This window comes from Larimichthys crocea, chromosome IX (assembly GCF_000972845.2).
Source record: "Larimichthys crocea isolate SSNF chromosome IX, L_crocea_2.0, whole genome shotgun sequence".
Taxonomy (NCBI): domain Eukaryota; kingdom Metazoa; phylum Chordata; class Actinopteri; family Sciaenidae; genus Larimichthys; species Larimichthys crocea.
In genome coordinates this window covers 7,892,500-7,919,763 of record NC_040019.1, presented here as the reverse complement: position 1 = coordinate 7,919,763, position 27,264 = coordinate 7,892,500, and the positions used below count along the sequence as shown (strand labels likewise).

The 27,264-nt window shown below is 39.0% G+C and overlaps 2 protein-coding genes across 4 annotated transcripts in view; one reads left to right on the top strand and one right to left on the bottom strand.

Annotated features, from left to right (window-relative positions):
- Positions 1 to 27,264, top strand: part of gdnfa (glial cell derived neurotrophic factor a) — a 64,165-nt gene that overhangs the window by 10,574 nt on the left and 26,327 nt on the right. For all 3 annotated transcript variants that reach the window (XM_027282064.1, XM_027282065.1, XM_027282063.1), the window contains exon 2: positions 17,065 to 17,168. The gene's annotated coding sequence lies outside the window, so the exon portion shown is untranslated. The remainder of the gene's footprint in view (positions 1 to 17,064; positions 17,169 to 27,264) is intronic.
- On the bottom strand, positions 16,290 to 26,877 carry opn4xa (opsin 4xa). The gene is made up of 10 exons (XM_010738092.3): positions 26,776 to 26,877; positions 24,194 to 24,329; positions 20,206 to 20,339; positions 19,766 to 19,969; positions 19,507 to 19,678; positions 18,200 to 18,361; positions 17,810 to 17,917; positions 17,550 to 17,724; positions 16,996 to 17,133; positions 16,290 to 16,834 (listed from the first exon to the last, which is right to left on the bottom strand). The coding sequence occupies exons 2-10, from the start codon at positions 24,325 to 24,327 to the stop codon at positions 16,439 to 16,441; spliced, it is 1,623 nt and encodes a 540-aa protein (XP_010736394.3). The 5' UTR covers positions 24,328 to 24,329; positions 26,776 to 26,877; the 3' UTR covers positions 16,290 to 16,438.

Below are 27,264 nucleotides of genomic sequence, written 5' to 3'. Positions count from 1 at the left end.
GCTTACTGTACGTAGCAGGTTGTTTCATTCCAAGGGCATCTTGAATGTCTCAATCATACTGACATAGTCTCCTTGTCAACAGGATTAAAAGTAGGCCTCCACCAGTGAGGTCTATGCTTTGACACACAAACTCTCTGCCTGCGCGAATGTAGAATGAGCCGTGTTATTCACTCTTGCTCTTCCTGTTATGTAATCGTAATCTCAGTGTCCACGGACCGGGGTCCGTGACTCTGTTTATCTGTTGCTGGTTCGGATCAGTTACAGCATTTTTGATGAAAAGTTGTGTATGGGAAGGAGAAGTGCTTTTCTCAAGTGTCCTTAGTGTGTTAGGACACGTGCTCGAAGAGAATGAGGGACGGCCAGCATAGCTTACTCAGACTAATTTTTTATCCCTTGCCACTTATGTATGATAATAATGGAATGCAGGACATTATGTGTTATATAGTGGCCGTAGCTGTTCAGCTGCCATCGTCAAGTTATCTCAAAAACAAACAAGACTCGACTTCACACGCGCTACCTGATTAGTTACTGAAAGCCCCTTTTATATTGAAATATGTATAAAAATCCATTTCATTGAGCAAAGGAAAAACAAATCTGCCATCAAATTCCTTTGCCTCTTTCACATTTGGCTCATCAGCTATTTGAAAAAGCACACGCCAACAATGTCCAAAAAGTACCCCTCAGTTTTAACAGCTCTGTATAGTTTCACTTCAATTCTTTGACGGTTCTCAACTAGAAAGGTGCACTCACCCTAATTACACGGTTTTAAATATTTACTATTCAGACTTGACGTAAAGAAAGTAGAGGTAAGAAAGATTTTTCCGTTGATATGGTGCTGCAAAAAAGCACGCTGTGTAAAACTCCCGCAGGCAAACGAAACGCAGGTGTGCTGATTGCACCTGACCCTCACTGTGATATCTGTAGGGATATTGCCATACATATCACATTTTTCAATGGATGTTTAAATTAAAATGAGGACAAATGAGTTGGGAAAATGTGTCAAAAAAAAAAAATAAAAAAAAGAAAGCCCAGCAGATAGCCTGGAAGGGGGGAAAAACCACAAGTGCATGAATGTGGTTGGGTGGTTGGGTGAGGGCTACTCCTGAAGATAAAAGGGGTGGAATACCTTGTGTGTTCTCAAACGGCGTGCTGTCCTGCGTTGAAGCACAAGTGGGTGGAGCGTGGCCATAGCACTGCAGAGCCAGGCATAACATGACTCGCACCGCTTTTAGCCTTCACATGATTGGTGAGTGGCATGGCCGGGACTGGGTTGCCCTTTCCACCACATGACCAGGCCGCAATGGACCTGTGAATGGCTCCGATTTTGTTTTGTCCGGGGCCAGGAATAGTGCCCGTGGGCTAGTGAGCGTGCAGAGCCCAGTGTCAACAGTAAGGCACAGCCAAAAGTAACGCGCTCACCGGGCCAGTTAGAACCCCCGGAAAACTGGCCGGGGGGATACATAATTGACTTAATCTGATGTCAGCTCTGGTACTCCTAACGTCGATGTAACTGTCATTGCTATATGTGAGTGGTGAGGAGAAGGTTGACAGACATGGAAAACCATCTGCAACAGTGGTAACTTGAGTCCGTCATTGAGAATGAGGGCACTTTATGTAGACACATGGCCGAGGGGACGGGAGGTGAGACCACACGTTGGGTAATAGACTGCCTGGGGGGGTCAAGAAGATGCAGCTGGGTGCGAGTGCACAGGAAAAGCGGGAGGTAGGGAGCTTAGAATGAGGAGGACTGTGGGTAAGAAGGGGGGGGAGGACGGGAAGGGCTGACCATTAGGGAAGCGCTCGCGGGCCTCCGCCTCCTTGGTGTTGTTTTGAGAGGAGCTTTACAATGGTAAGCCCGATGTAATAAGGCAGGACCTACCAGGAGGCCACAGTAAGCACATCATGTCTAAGATAAATAACTATACGCTTTAATGTGATAAGCAACTAGATGCATATTCTTTACCACAAGGCAGTCTAGTTAACCTGGTGGTCTCTACTAACCTTAAAATAGGCCTGTGGGCTACAGAAGTTGCATCTCATCTAATGAAGGAACTAAAGTTAACTGTTGGCAGAGTTTCATGTTGTCCCTGCACTCACTCACCCTATAGCAATGACCGATTACATAGGACTTTAGGATACCAGATCCTGACATCCCGATTTTAGTTAAATAACGTATCAAAACGCAAAGTTTCGGGTGTAACTGCCATCCGTTGAGAGTTTATTTTTGCTGTGCCTTATGTTGACACTGGGATCTGCGAAGACAAATATAGACAAAAGGGACACTTATTCCTGGCGCCCGTACAATAACAAAGACTCTGAGCCATTACGGTGCCATTGACTGGTATGTGGTGGGAAGGAACACATGTCACAGGAATGACACTAAACCAATAATGTGAAGGAATTGAAAGCTTGCGAGTCATGTTGCCTGCTCTCGGCAGTGCGATGGCACGCTCCACCCACTGGTTTTTGATTCAAACGCAGGGACGACAGCCGTTGGACACACAAGGTATTCAACACTTTTATAGTCCATGGAGTAGGACATGATCCAAACCACACATTAATGACTTGTGTTTTTAAACAGATTCAAGCTTGTTGGTCTTCTTTTTTTTTTTTTTTTTGACAAATTTCCAACTAATTTTGTCTCATTTTATTTAAACTCATTGGAAAAAGTGCTATTTTGCATATTTTCCCTACAGATATCACACGTGAGGGGTCATTTGCACAGCACACCTGCTTTTTTCGTTTGGTCCTGGGAGTTTTACACAGGTGCTTTTTGCACCATATCAACGGAAAAATCTTTCCTTAATCTTACTTTCTTACTTCAAGTCGGGAATAGTAAATATTTAACGTGTACTTGGGTGAGTGCCCTTCTAATTGCAGAACCTACAGAATTTGACGTGAAACTATACAGAGCTGTAAAATACTAGGGTACTTTGAGACAGATGTTGGCTTGTGCTTTTTCAATAGCTGATGCCCAAATTTGAACAGAGGCAAATGAAATTTGATGGCAGATTTTTTTTTTCTGTTGCGCTCATGAAATGGAGTTTTACATATTTCTATATATAAAAGGTGCTTCGTAAACTTAATCAGGTTGCTTTGAAGGTCAGTCGGTTTGTTTTGAGATAATCTGGACATGATAAGTCGCAGCTGACAGCTACGTGCCCACTATAACAACATATAGTCTTGCAATTCCATTATTAATCATAGTGGCAGGGGGATGAAAAATAGTCTGAGTAAGCTATGCAGCTGGCCTTCTCGCATTCTGCTTCGCAAGCGCGGGTTCCTACCCACCTAAGGCCACTTGAGAAAAGTCCACTTCATCTTCCCATAAACACAGTTCAAAAATTCTGTAACGATCGACCAGCCAACAGATAAAACAGAGGTCACTGGACCCTGGTCCTCTGACACTGAACTTACGATTACATAGAAGGAAGCAGCAAGAGTGAATAACACGGCTATCTCCTCATGTCGCAGCAGGCAGAGTGTTTGTCAAAGCATAGACTGCACGTGGTGGAGGGCCTACTTTAATCTGTTGACAAGAGACTTATGTCAGTATATGGACACTTAGCATGCCCTTGGAATGAAAACAACTGAACTACTTACAGTAAGCCCGCCCTGCAGACTTTCTTTTTATTTGTGTAACCAACAATTTGGTTGCACAGTGTGACTATGTATAGGCCTGAAAGTGACATGTCCTCATAAACCAGGAATGTTTTTTTCAAATGTGTCCTTCAGCAGCCTTTCTTCGCGCAGCACGGCTCAATAGAACCTGCGGTCAGACCGGAGCCAAATCTCCCCGTTTGAGTTTTTTGTGCCCAAAGTCCAATAGCTATTACAGAGCCAGTGTGGCATTCTAGAGTTTCTGTCAGATGGGCCGTTAAGGACAGGCTAATGCTTCCCTTGCAGATACAGTATACATACTCTCTGTGGCTCGCATCGGATAACACGCACAGGGAGAAGTCCAGGACTCTTAGCACTATCCTCATCTGAATGACCAAAATGACAGCAGCCATTAACCAGCTCTCGCTTAACCCTCAAAATAATATCTCGAAAGGCCACTCAAGAGAATTTCAATAGCTTTTTTTAAACTGACGGATTTGCAGTTCGCTCAGTTATGTAACAATATTATGACAATAGACGTAGCCTTGACGAGAGAACTGAGGTGACAAGGCCATGAACGTTAGAGAAGGTGCCTAAATCAGACATGAGTGTCACACAGGAGACCAAATGGGACAACGCACTTATCCCGGACTATGTCAAACTGGTATGTAAGCATGAGCGGCATTCCTCAGAGGTGACTATTTATAGAGTGAGGGGTAATAAGGTGGTGTGTGGTGTGTGTGTGTGTGTGGTGTGGTGTGTTGTTGTGTGTGTGTGTGTGGTGTGGTTGGGTGTTGTGTTCCACTCACCCGTGGATGGTGAGGGCAGACGAAGTACTTCCCCATTGATAGTCTTAAAGCCCCAGGGGGCAGGGCCAGCCAGAGAGACAACTTGTAACTGCTGCTCGATGATTTCACCTAGAGCCAGAAAAAGAGATAATGGAGATAAAATAGTTTACATTTGATGGGCGTAGCACATTTATGGGGGATTAAAACGGGCTACAGCTCAGGAGACGACAAATAATCACAGACACAAGGAGAACACAGAAGGGAAAGGGAGGGAATAACAGGAAAAAAAGAGCTGTAACAGACAGGATATCACGCGCAAGTACATAGCATATTGGTTGAGCCAACAACCCTATTTCAGAAAAGATTACTTTTTTTTTAAAGGGAAAGCACGGTAACTGCAAATTATGAGAACCCAAAAACCAGCATTCCTCCGCCGACGAGCTTGATTAAAAAAGGCTTATGCAATTGCTTGTTCCACCCAACTGTGTTGCTCTGGAAGTTGATAAAGTTAATAATATTTACGCCGTTTCGCTTGCTTAAAACCATTATCAACGTTACGCTATCTAAAATCCCGTCTCATTACTAGCCCTTCTCCCGCTGACATCTTTATATCGGTGCACAGGGGTCCGAGCGATGTCCATTGACAATGATGGAGTAAGGTGGTCTGTAATATATCATGTAAGTATATCTTCTCAAGTACTACATGGACACATGATAGTCTGGCAAACAAACATAGTTAGGAGATACACTATAATGAAGTGTAGTCATTTATTATAACAACAGGAAGCCACACTTCAAGAATGTTTGTAAAAAATTAGTCACTAATGATAAGAAAAAAAATATTGACTCTTCGAAGAAATAAGCAATTAATTGTTTCATGCAAAAAATACAATACTCAGAAGCTGTTAGTCGCACATACCTTCTGACAGTGGATCATTGGCATGAAACTATTTGGAAATATTTAAATGGAAATTTGACTTATTTTGTCTTTTGCGATTCAAAGGACAAATTCTACCAGATTTAGAACAAATGGTTTCCATTTTATATACCCCAAACAAGGAGAATTTGTTGACTCCACGGAGGCTTAGTACAACTTCGCTGTTTTTTGATGTGTATACGGCTTTTGTTTGTAAAGATAGGCATTTTGTACACATTCCTTACATGGAAAAAAAAAAGTGTCGTCACACACATGCCAGAAACAAAATTGGATGGGGCTTGCGATATAGGTCAGTAGTTGCTACAAGCGCTAAAACACGTCAGTAGCATGTAAGCCTGAAAATCCTTTGTTTACCTTAAAGGTAAAGGTCAGTGAGTCTGGAGCTGCACTTGAACCTATTCACTCAATGACCTTTTACTGAACCTACTGCTTGTATACGTTCTGACTGAAGATACACGACTGATAAACTATGCCAAAAAAAGCCCACACATAATATTATGGACATACTGTAGGGCAGCCTATTGTAGATAAACAGATTTAAAACAGGCAAAAAAACTATATATAATCAACCAAAGGAAGAGGTAGGAGAGAGGTGTCGTCTCTAATTTTTCCAAAAGATTGAGCAACTTTTTGGCAGTCATCGTCCCAGTAACACATGGGTCTCTGCAACCTGTATCATCTTGAACACTCATTCCTGTGGTTGGGGTATTTGAGTCTGAAACATCATCTAAAACTTCTCGTCAGCTTTCAACATCTTTCTGAAAACCCCTGTTATCCTTAGCTTATAACAGTACGAGTGAGCATCGGCCTTTAATCAGGTAACTGTGTGCTTGGGGGCCTGCATAAGAGTAGAGAGGAGAAGAAGTAAAGGAGTAGAGTGAAAGGCAAGACATAAATACGAGGATTTTTGTGAAACTTGACAACTCTGTATATGTGTATTGGACGGGCAGGGGTTTAGCTCTAGTTATCCAATGATTTGGAAACATCTCAACTGGCTAAATAACCATGATCTACATACTATCATGATGGTACTACGATCCTGGAAAACATCTACTTGTGTAGTGTGCTCAAAATAAAATGGACAGTTCCAAAGATGAGGCACAGCAAATGATCAAAAATTTACTCATGCACTACGTGAGCCTTTCGCAGGTTGAAGCTCTGCTGTTTTTCGTTGCATTCCTTTTCTCTGAAAAATTGAAGAGTGCAAGCTATTTATTGGAAGCCAGACTGAGGTTAAGTGCAGTCACATTTTAACATTATAGTGCATATTAAATTTATTAGGTTGGTGACTGAGAGAATTGTATACCAATATTTGCGAATACACTTTACTTTGTGGTCTGGTATGAGTATTCAACTAACGGGCTGTAGTGAATCTGTCTGTGTGTCAGTAAGAAAAAAAAAAACCCCACAGATCCTGTGGAAATATGTCACCTTTGCAACGCCCAAACAGGAAGAGTGTATGTTGACATGAAAACATGACACAAAGCGACCCACAAATTATGTGTCACGTATAGTACAAAGTAATTACATGGGAAAAAAGGGTGAACAAAGTGAGGTCTAAGTGTTGAACAGACGGCACATTGTTATGGTTCAAAACTTACTTTGAGGGACGCTTATAGAGCTGATGTAATGAAATTAAAGTCTGCTTTTTGCTTGAAACAAATGGAAAAGATAGGTAGAAACTAGGTGGTGAATAGAGGGATTTGAGTCGTGCTGAACTTTTTAAACTGAGTTTTAAACTATGAGGCTCATGCAAAGCTGCCCATTTTATTTCTGGTTTGGTGAAGAAGATTTCAACTTATAAGGATATAATCCATGGCTGGAACATCAGTTTGACTTCTTAAAGTGAGCATTAACAGTTTCAAGCTTGCCTTGAAAAAAAAGCACAAGAAGGATGCTAAATATTCACATATTTGTGCGCAGGGCAGGCGAAGCATGCTTTTCTGATCACTTTCCTGAATCATAATGCCTGTCAACCAGAGGCATGTCATTTTGAGGTTGTTAGTCATGCTGCGTCACATTTCCCTCAGGGACGCAGCACCACCTGGCTGAGGCCCGTCACCTGGTCAGATGTCACAGCACACACCACACACATCCAGACTGCTGGCTGTCTCACCATCACGCCCGGAGGGCAGCAAAGCTCTTTAAAGAAGCCGTGGTAGGAGTCACAGAAAGGTGCGAGGGATTTGGGAGAAGAAAATAAAATCACTTGTGAAAGCGATAGGGACCTGGAAAGCACGGAGCGCACTGCTCTACGATATACAACACACGTCACAATCAAACTAATACAACCAAAAAAATACACACCACGCACACACTCATGAGAATATGAAAGATAATGACGACGGCAACAAAGACAGAGTTGCATCCCCTCTTCAAGGTGACTTAGCCTTGTTAGTGATGCAAGAAGTTCATTTTTAGAAAATTACAAGGCCTAACCCGGTAAATTACCCATAAACTTACGCCAATAAATATAATAAACTGTCAAACATATATTAAGAACACATGCTAAGTTTAAGCATAAAAAGAGCACTGACGTATAAAGCAACCTGACATGAGCTAAATGACGCCCATGTGTTCAGCAAACCACCTACCTATCAATCAAGAGCCAGGCGTTAATTATGCATAACTTTAAGCTTTATTCATTTGAACGGGTGAGTTAAAACAAAAATTCACCCTAAGTACAGTTATCATGAATGGGGAACTTAACTATAGAGACCAAAACTGTTTTTTACCAGACTGTAAAGAGTCACTTCTGGAGCCATCCTCATAGACATTCAAGGACTGCAGTTTTATGGCACTTCCACATAGCTTCACTTCACACCCTGAGGTTTGTCTGTCTTAACATATCATATCATCACACTCCACTCCTGATCAGTCCTAACCTCTTTGCAAGGTCAAATGTTTTGTTCCATTGTTTATTTTTTTTTACACTTTCTTCCTGCAAAAGCTTCAGTTTTCTGTATTTTTACACGAGAGGCTTTGTCTGCGTCAGTTTATCAATAACCCAATGCAGGCACACGCAATTAAAATGCGTTTAAAAAAAAGTATGAAAGCATCGATCATAACCTCAACATAAGGAACTCAATGACATCATTTCACACTGTTGCGAGCTTTGTTTACCATATCACTAAAGTCTGAAACGCTCGGGGGACACAAGACACACATAGATACACATACCATAAGTTTTATGCAAAGATCTTTGAGCCAAAGTCGTGGCTAGAGAAGATCCCTGGAGGAATCCACAGCATTGGATTGCTCCGTTACAACAATGTCAGTTGTTCCACCAGATCTTCCAGTATTGATATTCAAAGCCAACTGGGACATCTCGTATAAAAAAAGGTACATAAATGTCGATGCAGAAACTTGGATCACGCTCAAGTCACACCAGACTCACATGTCGGTATCATTTCGTTCTCCTAATATGGAGAGAACAAACATGAGGCTCATCTCATGTCCCGCTTGTTGTGCAATCCCTAATGATATCATGCATAGACATGAGAAGACGCCACACCTTGAGTGGTCCCAACAGCTCTGCACAAGCATGTTCATCAGCAGCGCCTACATCAACACGACTCTGAGCCAGTTTTAGCAATAATTCTTTATGTCGACACCTTATCTGTCAGTTCCTGGTAATATTAATGCACTACAAAATTAAAAACAAAGCCCTTTCAGCACAGCACAATAGGGAGCGAGTTATCTACAGTCCAGACGTTTATATGTTCCTGAGCATAGCTGAATAATCTGATACTGAATTGAATGTCAGCTTTTGGTTGCTCCCTAGTCATGGTTGGTTCACACTAAACTTCCTCACAGTAGAAAACTGAATAAAAGTTCATTTGGCCACGGCTGTCCCTTTTCCACTGCATGTGTCAAACTCCGGCCGTGTCAGTCACGTTTCTTAATCTACTGGCAAGAAACATCCTCTTCTATCCCGAGTGTATGATTGCCTCTTTAGAGACGTCATCCTCATTTCACAACGTTTCAGGAGACATGTTCCCTGGTGACATCATTTCAGGACATTGGACCACAGAGTGGAGTTTGTTTTCACAAAGTAGCGTTCACAGATCTGCGGATTATTTCTCAATTATTTGAAATAACGCTTTTCTGAATAAATGACACAAATATGTTGCGGTTTCTGTCTGACTACACCCTCTTCAAGCTTAAATTAAAAAAAGCATTTTGACAGTAAAAGGTGACGTTATATGCTTGGCAGTTGTCAAGTGAGACAAACTTGTTCCAACCTGACTTTATAGGACACTTTTTGTACACAGGCTGGATTAACATGTTAGGTTTTGAACAGTTACCCCCTGTGCTCCTGAAACATGTGACACATTCTTATAGGTAACCACTCAATGTGGACTTAACCTCACTGTGTTGTTCAGTCTAGTCATAAATTTAATGTAACCTCTATGGGTAATACTCTAAATAACGCCTTAGCTTGAGCCCAGGGTCCCTCTCATGCATGTTATTTTGGAGGACGTCTGTTCATATCCACGGCTGGTTTTTCTCACGGAACTCAACTTTAAATTTGGTTGGCCTCAGTGGTGTGGACATAAAGCAATGTCTGACATTATTACCAGTTTTCTGATGTTTTTATTTATTTTTATTACTGTGTAACCTGTTGAAAGCCAAGCGTGGTAAAAACAAATGGTTAGACTTGTGTTTGTTTAAATGGCACATTTTCTAACTGACAACATAAAATGATAACGTATAACACACGAGCACTAACTCTTTGTCGCTGTCGCGTTCATGTAAAGAGATTTTTTTCTCAGATGTGCTGTAACTCACACTTGCCTTGTGATGCCGGGTCTGGTGTTCAGACAGAGAGGAGCGTGACTTAGTCGTCTGTTCTCAGTTTTCGAAGTCCAACTGACTGAGCGGAACTGAAAATCTCGCATATAAGCCAGCCCATCTGGCTGCCGGTAGGAGGGTTCACTCACTCACCACCGCTCACTCACTCATCAGTCAGTCATCACGTGCCACAGGTGCACAACAGTACAGGGAGTTGTTCTAGTTGTTAACTGTAACTTGCGAGTTTGGGCTAACGTTAAATGTCAAGGCAAAATGCCATAATATGCAAATAAGGGACTAAATCACTACCTATCTGAAAGTCAGTAAACCCTGCCCCCTCTGTAGTTTGTAAATTTCACATGTTAGCATTGATGGTTAGCTTCCATTCCATTGATTTCAATGGAAGCTAACCATCAATAGTAGCTAAGCTAAGCTATCCAAACTGTTCAACAACATTATTACTATCATTTTATAATCTTTTTATGGGCTGTTGCTATCTTTATTCTGATTTTTTTTTTTTTACAGACTTTATTTTTTGGTAAAGTGAGTTGGTGAGTTGTAGTACAGCAAACACCCCAGGTGTTCGCTAACGTTAACTGCAACTTGAGCAGTTTAGGGCTATCGTTAAATGCAAGGCAAATGCCATAATATGCAAATAAGGGACTAAATCACTACCTGTCTGAAAGTCAGTAAACCCTGCCCCCTCTGTAGTTTGTAAATTTCACACGTTAGTATTGATGGTTAGCTTCCATTCCATTGATTTCAATGGAAGTTAACCATCAGTGGTAGCTAAGCTAAGCTAAGCTATCACAAACTGTTCAACAACATTATCACTATCATTTTATAATCATTTTATAGGGCTGTTCCTATCTTTATTATGATTTTTTTTTTTTTTACAGACTTTATTTTTTGGTAAAGTGAGTTGGTGAGTTGTAGTACAGCAAACACCCCAGGTGTTCGCTAACGTTAACTGTAACTTGAGCAGTTTAGGGCTAACGTTAATCGCAAGATAAATGCCATAATATGCAAATAAGGGACTAAATCACTACCTATCTGAAAGTCAGTAAACCCTGCCCCCTCTTCTAGTTTGTAAATTTCACACGTTAGCATTGATGGTTAGCTCACATTCCATTGATTTCAATAGAAGCTAACCATCAGTGGTAGCTAGATAAGCTAAGCTATCACAAACTGTTCAACAACATTATCACTATCATTTTATAGGGCTGTTCCTATCTTTATTATGATTTTTTTTTTTTTTTACAGACTTTTACAGATTTTTTGGTAAAGTGAGTTGGTGAGTACAGCAAACACCCCAGGTGTTCGCTAACGTTGACTCCAACTTGAGCAGTTTAGGGCTAACGTTAATCGCAAGACAAATGATAAAACCTGGCCACAATATGCAGAGAAGGGACCAGATCACCACCTGTCTGAAAGTTGGTCAATTAGAAATTTCACACGTTAGCATTGATGGTTAGCTTACATTCCATTGATTTCAATGGAAGCTAACCATCAGTGGTAGCTAAGCTAAGCTAAGCTGAGCTATCACAAACTGTTCAACAACATTATCACTATCATTTATAATCTTTTTATAGGGCTGTTCCTATCTTTATTATGATTTTTTTTTTTTACCAACTTTATTTTTGGTAAAGTGAGTTGCTGAGCTGTAGTTAGGGCTGGGTATCCTTTAAAACATTTCGATACCAGTACCCTTAACACAATACCAATACCAACTGAGTACTTCATTCGATACTTTTTTTCAGCTTGATTCAATATTAATCATGTGAAAAGCAAGCAAATCGGTTGCGTAAATGTCACCGGCATCTCGTAATGATAACCAGCCAACTCTGCACGGCTTGAACCCGCTTTACCACCATACAAACTATTGGTGGATCAATCACACGGCGTATTGAATCGAAGAGTGCTTGCGGTGATTGGCTGCGAGCAAAACCATAGAAACAATAGTTTTTTTCTTGATCTGGGTACAAAAAGAACCAATTGCAGGTATCGTTTGACAGGCCCAGTTATGATACTACTTGGTACTGGGTTGTTTCGGTCGATACCTGAAAAGTATCGAGTACCGATACCCAGCCCTAGTTGTAGTGCAGCAAACACCTCAGGTGTTCGCTAACGTTAACTGCAACTTGAGCAGTTTAGGGCTAACGTTAGTCGCTAGACAAATGATAAAACCTGGCCACAATATGCAGAGAAGTGACCAGATCACAACCTGTCTGAAAGTTCGTCAATTGGAAATTTCACACTAGCATTGATGGTTAGCTTATATGCCATTGATTTCAATGGAAGGACATTAAAGGAAGAGTTGTCCTCCACTTCTTTACTTCTAAGTAAATAACAGCTGTGGGTCTGATCTTCTTCACTCGAAAGCTCCACTGGATCAGGGCCCGGAGCACTGTCTGCTCCATCTTTTTATAAAGTTGTTATTCTCGGTGTCATCCTTTCTGATTGGTACATGAGCCACTTCTCTCATTGGACCATAGTCCATATATTGCTGCACTGTGTATTATCATAGTATAAACACAAAAACAGATCACTTCCCAGGCTGAGCTAGCCGAGCAAAGGGTACACATGCTTACAGCGTGTGCACCATTAGTTAGCCTATTGATTTTTTGATTAGATTGAGCTTGTACATTTTCGCCAAGTTGTGACTTTTTTTTGCACAAGAATGCAGCTAGAAGTAAGTGCTTGGTTTGTATGAAAAATATAAGCTTTCCTGATTATGCATGAACATATAAAACAAAGGAAAGGTACATTAAAGTACACTAACAAAGACATATTTTTGTGTTTTTTGCACAGTATAATCAGCAGTGATTTCCACAACCCAGAGCCATCTTAATGCTAATGTCTGTGTCACTTATATAACGGCTGAGTGCACCTCAATCACTATGTAGCTATGTAAGCTCTTAAATGGGCCCTTTTTCACAAATTATAGCCTCTAGAAGTCCTCTAAATCACACGCTTATGCCACCTGTTCACTGAAACCTTCCTGCATGATATATATTCAGAAGCCTCTCTTAAATGTCTCTTTATCTGATCCTAAGATCACATAAAATGTTATATCCTTCCCTGTAAAGCTTTTGGCACCGTTATATATTTTTATTAGTTATTTTTCATTACAGTGATATGGAAGTGAAGTGGGTCTCTATGTTCAACACAATTTTAGTGGCATGGTGTTGCTCTCTAGTGGGCAGCAAAGAAAGTACATGCTTTCTGTTGATTGTAAGCCACTGCACATTTTATGGCCTCAGGGCAGGGAGTGTGCTGTTAATCCTGCCCTCCTCTGCAAGCAGGCAGGTTCATACATGGATATCTTCACTTCACTTATCGTGCTGTCATCACACCACAGGCTAAGGTTTTCACGCCAAAGCCAACTCAGTGAAGCAATGAGGATAAAACTGTGACTGAAAAGTTCTGACCATCAGAACAAACAAACAAAACACTCTTAATAAACTAATTTCTCAAGTTTTTGTAACCTCACTGAGCTGTCACCAACTCATGACTTGTCACACTTAAAATAAGCAACAATATATGACTCAGAATGTCCAGATATAATCAACAAAATTTTTAAAAAGTAAGATTAAATTTTCACATAACTTGTTGATATCTGTGGTTCCTTCGACCTGTCCTCTAGCACCACCATCAGGTCAATATTTTCAGAGGTAGGGAACAAAAAATAAAAACTAAAATGAACAGACTACAGTTGAAAGTTTTGAGCACATTTTTGCTACCCAGTATAATAGACGTTTAACTGATAAGTCAATTGACAAAATATGAATCTGCAGCATTTTAATATCTAAATAATCTTTGTTTGGCAAAAATCTGTTCCTGCTTTGAGCTATTTAAACGTAAGAATTTGGACAATGGGGAAAAAATGTAAAAAAAAATTAAAATTTTACTAGTTTATAGACAAAAGGAAGTAATCGACAGATTAACTGATAATTAAAACAAATAAAAAATAATGTTTGCAGTCTCTAATGTTCCAACAGCTGGTCTGGTCTACTTCGTAAGAAGTTTGCCAGCTGTAGGAGAACATCTTTATGCTCCATCTATTAGATGATATGTCTGTACACAAAGTTTAAATTGTATGCAGATAAAAAAAAAGCTACGTACTTATTTGATTGACAAAACGCCCTTAATCCCTCAGACCGCACAGGGTGTCAGCATTGTTAAACATTTTAATCACAGTGCTGTTTCACACTTTAAACTGACTTTCTTAAGGAAATCACATGACTGCCTATTTCAGCGCATCCCTTTTTTGCAGTGTGATATTTATTTGAGTAAACATACACGGATTGATTTTTACATGGTAAAATGCACGGCCTGCTCTGCAGATTACCAATAACTGCAGTTTGCATTCTGCTGCTTCGGTCTGCTAGGTTTTCTTTCAGCTACATATACGTTTCAGCTTATGTCCTCCTCTGTAAGTCGCTTTGGCTAAAAGCGTCTGCTAAATGCAATGTAATGTAATGTCATGTCAATATCTGCTTATAAACTGATGGGAAGCCCAGCAGCAAAATCTTCCTGTGCAATACTTATTAAACCAGCGAAGTGTGTAGTGTTTTACGTGAGGCTGTTATACATACCTCTGGATCATCTTTACATAATCTCCTAAGGAAATCCTGAAATTGAAGTTCAAAGACTGTTCAAAAGGGGGATTTATGGGTGTTTGAATCTGAAGGACGAAAACAAACTTTTATTGTCGCTCGAGATAAATATCCCCAGCTTTTGAGGCAACTGTACCATGTAATTACACACGTATATGAGTAAAAACGATGCATGATGTAGTGTAGCAGCCTCCGCTGATTGAATCATTCATGCAACAGGTTCATATTTTGACTTCAGACTTGACCATGCTGGTGCTTCAGATGGTCAGAGGTAAAAGGCACCAAACATGCAGCAGTACTTTGTTTTATAAACTTTATAAACTCAGACTGATCATAACAGGTGATGGTATATGTTACATAAGGGTGTCAAGTATCTCTATGACTTGTGATCAAATATGTTTCACATTTCCAAAGTAACTGAAGTGAATGAATGTCGTCATTGTGTTGTAATGCATGACTACTAAAGTGCCTGAACTCATGATACAGCACATAATGACACGGTGTCATACACAGTACATCATAATGAGTCGTACAATAACTCATTTAATTATAGACTTAATCATGCTAATAGTGCATCCTAGACATGACATTCACATTAAATAGTAACCAGATCTTCTCAGTGATAATGTAAATGAGCAAGGCTAGTAACTGGACTTAGTTACAAACTAAACACTTCTGTGAAATCAGCTTCCTCACAAAATACACAGGAAACCTCTTTAAAAAACACTCTTTGGTCTCTTTGTAACACACTGATACTAAATATGATTGGTATTTTTTAAATAATTGTTTCTATTTTGCAAAAACTTGAAGTAATGTTCTGTTCAGTAGAAACATGGTGGTGCAACATGGTGGACGTGTAAGAGAACCCACTCTCTCTAAAGGGCTTATTCCAAGGTTATAAAAACAACAATTGTTATATTCAGATGATTAAACACTAATGAAACATACTTTATTCTGCTAACAGATCCTCCTAAACTATCTCTAAGAACTAGTTCAACCAGTCACAGCAGATGTCTGCCCACCAATGACCAATGAGTACCGCTCTAGGTTTCTGTTTGTTGCTACCATCGCCATTGCTTGCTCATGGTAGGAATTTTCTGCAAATAATAATATATAAAATATATAATATAAACAGTACGATCTAGATCTAAAGTGCATATAAGAATATAAATAAAAAATAAATGAACAAATTTGTACAAATGCACAAAATCGTATTTAAAGTACTAAGTAAGAAAATTTGTGTTTGGTAGATTATTTCTTTGTTGTAACAATGCTTCTTTGCAATAGATCTTACACCATTGGAAAGCCTGTTTATTTCCCTTTTAAATGTTGTCACAGCCACAACAGAAAAGCTGTTTGGCATTGTCGGAGAAGATTTGGCAAATTTTTCATGGGCACAAACCACATATTCAGCTCTGCTGCTCATCCCACAAAGGCATGTTCCTTACAAATGAGGCAGCATTTAAAAGGGAAATAAAAAGGCTTTCCAGTGGTGTAAGATTTATTGCCAAGAAGCATTGTTACAAAGAAACAAAGAAATAATCTACCAAACACTAATTTCCATACTTTTTGTGCGTAGTTTAGTTGCACTGCATGGTGAAACAGTTGAGCAGCTGCTTTAAATGATCTCAGCAAACTTGTCTGCTCCCATGTGTCACAGTAAACACATAACCACATAGATAAATAAACAGATTTAACATTTAGCTTCCTGGAACAGACTCGGATAGTTGATCAAAACTGTCCAAAGACTGTAAATTGAGCAGCAGATCTTTCTTTATGTTTTGTGTGCTTTGTTGTTCCTCACAATAACGGTGGTTCACAGGGCTTTTTGTTGAGCCAGGTGTGATGATTGCATCGGTGTGCAGACATACAATATTTTCCAGAGTGTCTGGCTGAATGAGGACCTCTTTCTCTTCTATCTCCTTCTGTACATGCTGTTCCTCTTTCTGTTCACTCTCTCTTTCTTGTTTGTATTCTTGCTTTTCTTTTTTCCAAGTTTGAGGATTCTCCTCCTCTCTCCTCATTATTGTGTGAAAAGACTCAGGCGATATGTTGTGGTCACATCTTTTCATTGGGCCTCGCTCTGGGATGGAAGTCTAAAACAGAATTGAAATAAAGTACAGAAGTAATGGACATGACATAGGTCTTTTTCTGAATACATGATTGTGGTGACATGTTATTCCTTTATATATTTTTTTTTACTTAAATATTATTTGAGTCTAAAATCAACTAATGTAATAATGAGGACCTACCTTACCTGTTCCTGACTTTGGCTTCCCATTTTATTTGTTTGTTTAGCCAATGAGTTGTACTCTTTGTCCCTCAGACCTCCAAGGGAATAGCTGGATCTCAGACGATGGTCGATAGGGTCCAGCTCCACATCACTCCACAGCTGCTATGAGAGATATGCACATTCATATGTAAATCAAGGTAAGAATTTACCAATGTGACTCTATGACTTATTATTTTCAAGATGTAGACACATCTAGCAAACCCAGCAGTGAATATCCATTCAAGGAAATGAGTATAATGTTTATTCATCATCATATGTCTATCTGCCATTGCTGAGCAGGTCTCCTGAATTGTGAAGCTGTTCCTTGAGGGCTTTTTTATTTATTCCTTTTTTACAGCCTCTCTTGGGCCAGACAATGTGGCAATTAGAAAAGCAATCTGAATTTATACAGTTCCTATGAAAAGAATTTAAAGTCTGTGTAAAGGCAATTCTGAGATTTCTGAGTCCATTGTGTAAGATTCTGTCTAATAGATAGAATCTTACACGATGGACCTCAAAGCAAAAAAAGCTCCACTTACTGTGTCTGTTGTAGACATGGAGGAAACTCTGTGAAAGTTGGCTTTGGAGACTGATGACTGTCTGCTCAGCACTGAGTCCCTGAAGGAGGAGTCGCTGTGTGACACTGACATGCAGTCCCTCCTGGATGCCTGGGATAGGAAGTGTAAACAGGGAACCTTTTCTGCCAGGGTGTCCCTGTTGATAAATGATGATCTCTCAGCAAAACTTATTCATTCTGTTTCAAGTTTAGGTTACTGATTAGTTGTATGACTGCACTCACCTATATTTCGAGTGAATGATGGCGTAGATAAAGGGATTGTAGATGGCCGAAGCCTTTGCTATAACTGCAGGGACTGCTTTGGAATAAGGGTTGAGGATGCTTCCATATCTGCAAGGAGTAAAGCATTTGTAAAGAGTACAACTGTGGCAATACTGTTACTAACGTCTGACCCTATTGCATAGCATTTCACATACAAGTATAATCATATTCTACAAGAGGTAGAATATGGTTCATGGTTAATGTCTGAAATGAATTACAGTGCAAGCAAGCATCCTATATTTTTTATGTTTTCTACCAGCGTCTACCATGCTGTCTGTACACAACAAAAGCAGTTAGACTATTCAAATAAATTAGTGGTCATAAAGAACCCTTGTCATGTGGTATATTTACCCAGCCCAGGCGATGAGGGTGACGCATGCATAGGGCGACCAGGAAAGCACAAACACTATGATAACCACGAAGGCGATCTTGGCCAGCTTCCATTCAGTAGCAATGGACTGCTGCTGGATCAGGCTCGACTTCCTCACCTGAGACCCCAACTTCACCACATCTCTGTTTGAGCAGGGAGAAAAGAAATTTCATCCAACACATCATCTATTCAGGGACTAAATTGACTAGAATATTTAATGCAGTCCTTACAGACAGGCAGTGTATTATGCAATTCATTGGACTGTAAGAGCAAGGGATGTGTTTGAGTAGCACGCTTATCACTCTGTCACTGATGATAATTGTAGGTATGTGTGTTTCAATTGGGTAGTGGGTAAGACAGACAGAGTCTTCCTAGCATACAGAGTGTTTTGTACGGTAAAGGTGCTTTTGTTTAGTTGATTTTGTCCCTACAATAAAAATCCAGTAGTTAGAGTCTTTGTTTGGACAGGGAATGTAGGACGAAAATTGAATACAGTAGGGCAAAACAGACAACGGACAAACAGGGCAAGCAGGCAACAATGCAGGGTACATCTGATTTTACTTATTCCTACTCCGAGGCAGGATTAAGAGGATTAGAACCTCCTGAGAGATAGCAAACCCATCACCAGCATGGAAGATAAAATATAATATATAATATGTAGTTATAATTGGACAGAGCAGGCAAAGAGACTAGGATGATTAGAAGCAAAGCAACTACTTTTAAAGGTCATGCCCTACAGAATGTTAACCATCACAGGACTGAAGTTGAGATTACACTTGTACCTTCTCCACAAATGAGAAACGATGCTAACCTTACAGGAGGCAAAACTTTCCTTCTAATTAAAGGTTATGTTTCCTGTGAGGTCATTACTAAAGGTTAATTCTATAGTTACTTGGTGATTTGAGCTTAAAATTGTCCCCTGAAATTAAATATGTCAAATCTACAGATGTGCATTGAAAGCTACTTGTGGAGAGACAAAAATGGCATGTGAACTAGTGATGGGCATAAGTACTCGAACACTCAGTTTAGACATAAGTAGTTGTTCAACTATACTATTTCTATATAGCTAAAACGATAGATATCTAAAGCCACATATAACATTCAACATTTCCAGTCACACATCACTTGATCTTTATAGTCCAACTGAATTTGTTTAACTGTTGTTAGTAAATTTACATAAAAATAAAAGCTTTCAATAGCAATAGATAGTCCTACAGAAGCATTATATAAAAGAGTAAAGAAAAAATGCATCGATGTGCAACATATTCATCTGTGTTAATTCATTCACCTGCTTGCATGGCGGATCGCCAGGAACATGCACAGATAACAGTAGGATATAATGCCCAGAGGAATGAAGAATACAAAGCAGCATAACATCAAAGTGTAACTTTTATTGGCAGGAGTAGATGTCACATAGTCCCATGTGCATGAAGTCATCAGGCCCTCTGGTATGTACGAACCTTGAGATAAAAATGAAAAAATGGATGAGACGAAGGTGTAAAGGGTCTAAATGTATAAAAAGAGTATAGCTAAATTAAGTCACTTACTCCATCCCAATAGTGGTGCAAGGCTCCAGGCTAGTGAGTACAGCCAGACCAGTGTGATAATGAGGCAGGTGCGTCTCTTGGACGTCCACTGTATAGCCTGCAGAGGCTTGGTGATGACAACGTATCGGTCAATAGAGATGGCTAGAAGGTTGATCATGGAAGTGATTCCAAATAAAGCTCCACAGAAGGCGTACATTTTACAGCCTGTGGAGAAAAAGGAAAGAAGAAAACATTTCAGCAAGTTTCTTCTTCTAACTGGAAAACTATGAGATAAGTAATATGACTGAAAAAAACAACTATAAGCTATTATTGTATGTATTGTACATGCATTTATCACGACTAAACATATTAACAACAATCACTGATTCTAAAATAATATGCATATGCATAATTCAATAAAAACACACTTAAAATATTACATGGGGAATGTGAAAAAATACCTGTTTCACCAAAAATCCATCCCTTGTAAAGGGAGTTAACAAAGAAGATGGGAGACTGTGTAATTGCCATGAGGAAGTCACTGACTGCCAGGTTCACAATGAAGTAGTTGGGCGGAGTTCGTAGCTTCTTGTTGCTGAAACACATGATTAAAAATTCTCAATTCCAAAGCACTCAGTATCTTATAGAACAAAACAATATGTTGCTTACAAAATAGTTTAATAATAGATTAAGTAACACAGACAGCTGCAGATCTACAGCTGAAACATGGACTTCCAACACAATAACAATTATTTTGTCGTGTTCAAATAATCATACACATTGGAGGTTTCATTACAACAAGAAACTTATCCTAGAGTGGTGTACACATGTAGAGGGAAGCAATTCATACCCTGGTCAATACAATATCCATTCAGTGCCTCTGGAATCCACAACCATCAAAGCTTTTGTCCACGTCCCAAGCAAGGGAATGGAAATCGGTAACAATGGCACGACTAACAACTCACTTTCAATAATGCTGTCATTCTAATGCTTTTACTCTCTCTTAAGAGGAGGAATCACAAGATCAGAAGTAAACACACTAATATTAACTAACGGACAACACATGTATACATTTAATACCAATGGACTGTCCAGTGCACTCCCTTGTTGACTCATTTTGGCAACGATAATGAGCAGTTTTCTTGCTGATGTCCACAACCATTTGATTTAAGATGCATTGTTAGAGGGCCTACAGCAGGGATGTCCTAAGTACGGCCCGGGGGCCAATCATGGCCCGCATGGCCTGAAGCTTAATTTTTATAATATATTATTTATGGTCAGCTAGGATTATATTTATATATATATAGATGTGACACAAAATATTACTTTCTGAATGATCTTGTGAAAGACAAGAGCAAGAGTGATATGTTTTTAAACTTAAATGTTAACAGACTTTGCATTATTCATAATAAGTCATGTTTAAAATGAACATGAGGTTAAGATTTGTATCAACTTCATGCAAGTTTAACGTATTGCGTACAATTTATTCTGTGTTATCAGAACAGAATTGTTTTTTAGACGGTTCATGCCTGATTGGCTTAGATTTGGCCATTGATTGCCATTTAAAAAAAAAATGTGACAATGAAAATAAAATTGTTATAGAACAGTTCATTTGTATGTAACTTTTATTGTTCATTCCTCAATTTTTAAAATGTTATCATTGGCCCCCGGGCATCTTCACATTGTCAAATGGCACATTGGCTCTTTAAAAGAAGTGTGGATGCCCCTGGCTTACAGGGGATATTCAAAAACTCTAAGTAGTATTGACATAATTTGGTTATTGGCATGAGTCAGGGTGCAAAGTAAATGCAAAAAATTGATTTCTGTAACCTTTCAAAGCATCTTTGTGTCTCCTACAAATAACAGAAGAACAACCCAATGCCTTTGTTTTTTTATTGAACTAGCGACCCATGTTAGGCCCAGAGGGCTACTTTTCGAAAGACTGCAACCAGCCACAGGTGGCCATGTTGAAATAATAATTGTGTACACCTAATAAAGTTGTTTCAGCATGCTGCAGCTCACTGCACACAAATATACTTCAGATTGCCTTTTGGCAATATAGTGTGTAAATCATAGCTAAAGGCTTTGTTATACTGAAACAAGCCCCCAGAATGTCGGGCTGTGTGGAGGACTTGTCAGTATGTGTAAATGTAATGCAATGTAAATGCAGACTTTAGAATATTCACTATTTCTAGCAGCTTTTGATGACTTTCATCTGCAAATAGTCAGTGTAAACTGTGTCAGTGAGCAATTTAAACTCACATTCATTACATTATACTTATCTACTGTGACATAAATGGTGTATAGGGATGAATATTTGATTCAGCTGAATGAACATAATGATATTTCCTTGTAAATCTTAGAACAGAATTCATATAATGCCATAACTCCACTTATCATTGACACCTTTCGGGCATTGACCTCCTTGCCCTGCTTTGTTTACTAACTACATAAAGGCCTCAAAGAGGAAACCTTGCACAAGGACAAGACGGTAGAGTGTATTTGTGTATGTGTGTACTGACCAAGAGTGACTGGAAAAATCGAGTGGTGAGACATTTAAAGATATAGACGTGTAACACTGGAGATTAGACCTTAATGCAGAAAACATGTCAGGCTCAGGATGTTATCTAACACATGGTTCTTCGGTGCATTCAGTGGACACACCACTATATACCCAGGAGTAGCCACTGTCTATATACTCATTTTTGTTGTTTTTTGTATTATTTTTTATTTCAGGGTTACAGTTTAGTTTATAAAATAGGATCATTACAGACTTCTCCTATATATTTGATACATGTGTTAATTTATTTATTTAGTCATTTATCCATATAGATTTGCCTGAAATGTTGTGCTAGAATACAATCTGCATATGTGAATCTTTCTAAAGGTTTAATGGTGGTCAACTCTGCTGAACCACATGTATTCTCTCTGTCATCCAGAAATAAATACCAAAGTCTTGCTCCCAGCGGTGTCAGACACAACATCATTACACATGAATCACACCAGCTATCTTTTAACACCATGTGTGAAAATCTACATTATACAATACAGACTTGTTATTCAGCCAGTTGAAAATCTAGTTGAATTGTCTGATGTCAGTGTAGAGTGGGGCACATAATAGTTATTAAGCTTTATGTGATTTAGGTGGTAGCACAGTGTTGATTCAATGGAAATAAGGAAGTAGCTGACTGAATTATTGAATTTATGCATTGATTTATCCAGTACTGTTAGAAAATCACTGAGATACTGGATGCCTGCAGGCTGCTGTGAAGACCTCTCTCTGCCTGCGCTTCCCAATGCAAGAACACACAGTTTCCCCAGTTCAGAGCTCTAAATCTCTGCCAAGCACTGCAGCACACTCTGTGCAGGGTTATATAATCAACTCTATTATATATCTAACAAATGATTTGATATTGTAATATACAGTGGCGTAAATATAACTAATTACATTTACTCAAGTACTGACCACTATATTTTAGTGGGAAATATTGTACTTAAACTTAAACCATTACATTTGTTTGACAGCTATAGTTACTAGTTATTTTAGATTATTGTTTTGATTTTACATACAGAACGATAATTATGATAAAATTAATTTTATAGATTAAACTACCCAACAGTACACTATGTAAAATACTTAAAAGAAGCATCAGTTGAACATTTTGTTGATAATACTTCTGCACTTTTACTCCACAGAGATTTTTGAATGCAGGACTTTTACTTGTGAGAAAGTGTTTTTACAGTGAGATACTGCTATTTTTACAAGGCGGACCTTTAAGATCTGATGACTTCTTCCACCTCTGGTAATATGGCATTAAAGAGAGCATTTAACGTGTGATGTTGTCTCATTACTGGAACAGTCCCCAGGCAAACAGCCTCTGTGAACTTGCTTGTTTTGGAGTTCTAACAAAACTTGAACAGTAGAGCACTGTGCACTTCTTGACTTCTCAGAAATGTGATTAAAAAAAGAGGCTTGTTGCAGTGTCAAATGTAGGTCATGCTGTTGCTGACTGATTAACCTGCTGTCATGCTAAAGGATGGGCCTGTGTAATCCTCCTCTTCTGGGAATTTGTCTGTCAGATAGTATTTAGATTCATTTAGATGTCTAGTTACTGTTGCAAGTAATTTCAATCAAAATGTTAGATGTTTTTTTGGCATTAGTCCCTTTGGTTTCCCCATATTCATAAATTCTGCCATTAAAAGAGCTGTCAGGACTTCAATATGGTTGTGATGCCACAACTTTAAGGTCACTGCCCGCAGCCCAGCACAGCCCACCCAGACCCACTGTCCAGATAGGCTACAACTTGTCCCCTGTGGTTGGTCAGCTAATCAGAAGAGGTTAATATTTAGACAAGAGACAAAACACAACACAAAACTCCTGGTTATAGCAAGAGCTTCAGAGTTAAGATGACAAACAAGCACATTATTTACCATAACCCCAACACTTACCAGAAAAAAGCATAGATGACCAAGGTGTTCCCAGTAACACCTACTGTTCCGATCACCAAAACAAAGAAGGCAACGATGTAGTGAGCGTGGTCATGAACATCCACCTGCCGATAGAATCCGTGCTCCACATCCATTTCTGTGACAACCACACACACACACAGATGTCAGCGTCTGTCTATCAGAATCTATCTTTGTGTACAGCATGTCCCAGCGGGAAAGCCAATCTTCATCTCTGTCAATGTCTGTAGACACAAATATAAAAATAACATGCAGCAGCATACAGCTGGTGTCCGTAACCATGCATCTTTATTCAGTTCCTTCATGTCAATATTTTATTGAATTTTATTCGTCTTAGTGATCTTAGATGATTAAGGGTGAGTCTACATCCATCTGTGGGAAGGAGGCTCATGTAGTTTGATAATGGAGATTTATAAATGTTGTTAAGAATATGTTTATTTCTCTGTTTGTGTGTACAGAGTTTAATTTTAGTCAAGTAACTGAGTTTTATGCATCTTTAGCCACATGGCACTTTTTAGCTCCTCTTGAATCTTTTCAGTTGTTGAAATTTTATAATTCAAAGAGAAAAAAAAATCATGCTTTTAGCACACTATCTTCTTTGCAAAGGTTAGGTTTGGTTAGGAATTGTTTGAGATTGGTATGGGACAAGTATTCTTTTCCTCATATTAACTTTCTCCACGTTTCTCTAGACCGAAATGACCCCTCAAAGTCTTCCAGTTCACTTTATCTGCTGACTTAAGAGTGAATGTGCATATCCTTTGCATCTTCCATTTTATAGATTCAGAAGGATTATGATGGTCGGTACCTTTTAATATCAATTATTAACGCTTGTGTGAACTGTAAAATCGGTTGGCCACGTATTAATCACGATAAGAGTTGAAGAGCGGTGAAGCTGCCGTGGCCTTTCTGATCATAAAGGAGATCCTCACTCAGAGTTATTGAACTGGTTTTATTTTTTTAGTGGACTGGGTTTTTATGAGGTCGTTCTTAGGGCATCCACAATGTACATTTTCAGTAGGAGCCAGAAATTCAACTCTAATGAGGCAAAATGGTATTTAAAAATAGATTGCAGTGAGACAGGCATGTTGTATAGAAGTGTATCAGTTTTGTAATTTGATAAATATATTTACAGCACAGCAATCATTTCTAATGAAAATGGCTGTATGGACATGCTATTGCATGTGGTCATTGCTCAGCTTCAGCAGTAATTATAGGAGGATTTTTTTGTTTTGTTAATGTAATGGAATCAAGACTGCACACGTCACGTTATGTTTACAGCATTTATTACCTTATGTAAACCTACTTCCTGTCTGCCTGTAATCTGCATTATAGAAAGGAGTAACATGCCGGTGCAGGCTTGCTGCCACATCCATTTCAATACATGCTGTAAAACATCTTGTCATGTAACACATCAATAATTTGTTTGAGAACAAGAACATGTTTCCGCTGTTGAGTCGCAGTGTGTAATCCAAGTGATGGTACTTTACTTTGTCCACCAGAGCACTAGTGAATGTGACTCATAACATAGTGCAAAGACTGAATACAAAAGCATAGACCTCTATATTACGACACATTGGGTGAAGCACGCATGCGCATGCAGTCCATAGAGCTCTTGCTGTGCTCAGTAAAGCCTTGTGCGTCAGAGAAACTCTCAGTCACCTCTTACTTCCCCTTATTACACATCAAGGCATTGTCTTTTGTGAAAGGCTAATCTATCACAAAGTCCATACCTGATTTAGAGTGACTGTGTTCACACCAGATGTATCATTACCATATTTTATGAACATTTCATTACTGGGATGGGGACATTAAATATCCATGTTCATTCAGAAATTGCTAATTTAAAGTTCGTGGAAAGCAAATGGATCGATGATGACGAATAAGCTTTGGTAGAGAAGAGCATGCCCAGTCTGCTTCGTGTACTGTTTTAAATTCTATTATATAATGATATTTTAATTAATAATATGTTTTAAATGTTTTCTACTTTATTTAATCGATATTAAAATGCATTAAAAGCTTTTCAAAACTAAATTATGAAACTGTAAATATTTTTGCAAATGACAAATGTATAGGTAAGCTTTGCACAGAGTTTTGTTCGAATCAACAAGTGTGTTTGTAAGAGCTCCTTTTATAACAAGGGTTTTAATTGAAGTTACGCTCCATAGTTGATAATTAAATATATACAAATCATCTCTAAAAGAGGATGCGAAGCAAAGGGTAAGGTCATCAGGTGGTCAAGCCCACCTCTAACAACACGATCAACATTACTGTATAATTATATGATTGGAGAAAGTTTATTGTAGTTAGTCAAGAGCTGATAGGAATAAAGAATATGTAAAATCATGAGCAAATGCATTTAGGAAGGATTCTCTTCCAAAACAAGTAGTAAGAGTTTGTGAACCACAAATGAATTGTTTCAAGCAGCTCTAGACAATTATAAGATTAGACACATTCTTGAAAACTGTTTAAAAAGTTTGCTTCATATTGTTGATAATAGCAACAAATAAAGAAAGAGGTTCCCATCAACCAAGTGAATATATACACAAAATGTTACAGTACTTTACCTTATTCAGAGAGTGAAGCTCAGTTTCCTCTCCAGTGCACCTCTGTGTTTATAGTAGATTGATAGTAGATTGAAGCTGTGCAGCATGTAAAACTCCTGGTGAAAAATCCATCAGGGTTTAAACGGAAATGGTTGGTGACTGTTTCTCTAATCCTCAAGGTAGATGGAAACGCCTTCTCACTATGTAGCAACAGTGGGCTGCTGCTCTCAGTCCTTGAGAGAAAATGAGAATACACAGAAAAGCAGATGGAAGGCGAGCAGCAGCACATTAACCCATCCCCCTGCTGGCTACCCATCACACACAGCTCTCATATAGCACAATGCATCGATCAAATCAGTGTGTGGTATGTGTGTGTGCATGTGTCTCTTTGTTTGTTTGTGTGGAAAGGTCAGAGTTTGATCATATAAAAGAATTTTCAGGTACAAACTGTCACGTGTGAATTCTTGTAAATACTTTTGCGAACAAAATGTGCTTCACTAGAAACATGCT

What these genes read in the sequence shown, in the direction of transcription:
- opn4xa (XM_010738092.3), bottom strand. Translation starts at nt 24,327, where the DNA reads ATGGATGTGGAGCACGGATTCTATCGGCAGGTGGATGTTCATGACCAC. An exon ending in TGCACCACTATTGGGATGGA is followed by an intron (nt 19,679 to 19,765) that starts GTAAGTGACTTA and finishes TTTTATCTCAAG; the next exon opens with GTTCGTACATACCAGAGGGC. An exon ending in GAAGCCAAAGTCAGGAACAG is followed by an intron (nt 16,835 to 16,995) that starts GTAAGGTAGGTC and finishes ATTCTGTTTTAG; the next exon opens with ACTTCCATCCCAGAGCGAGG.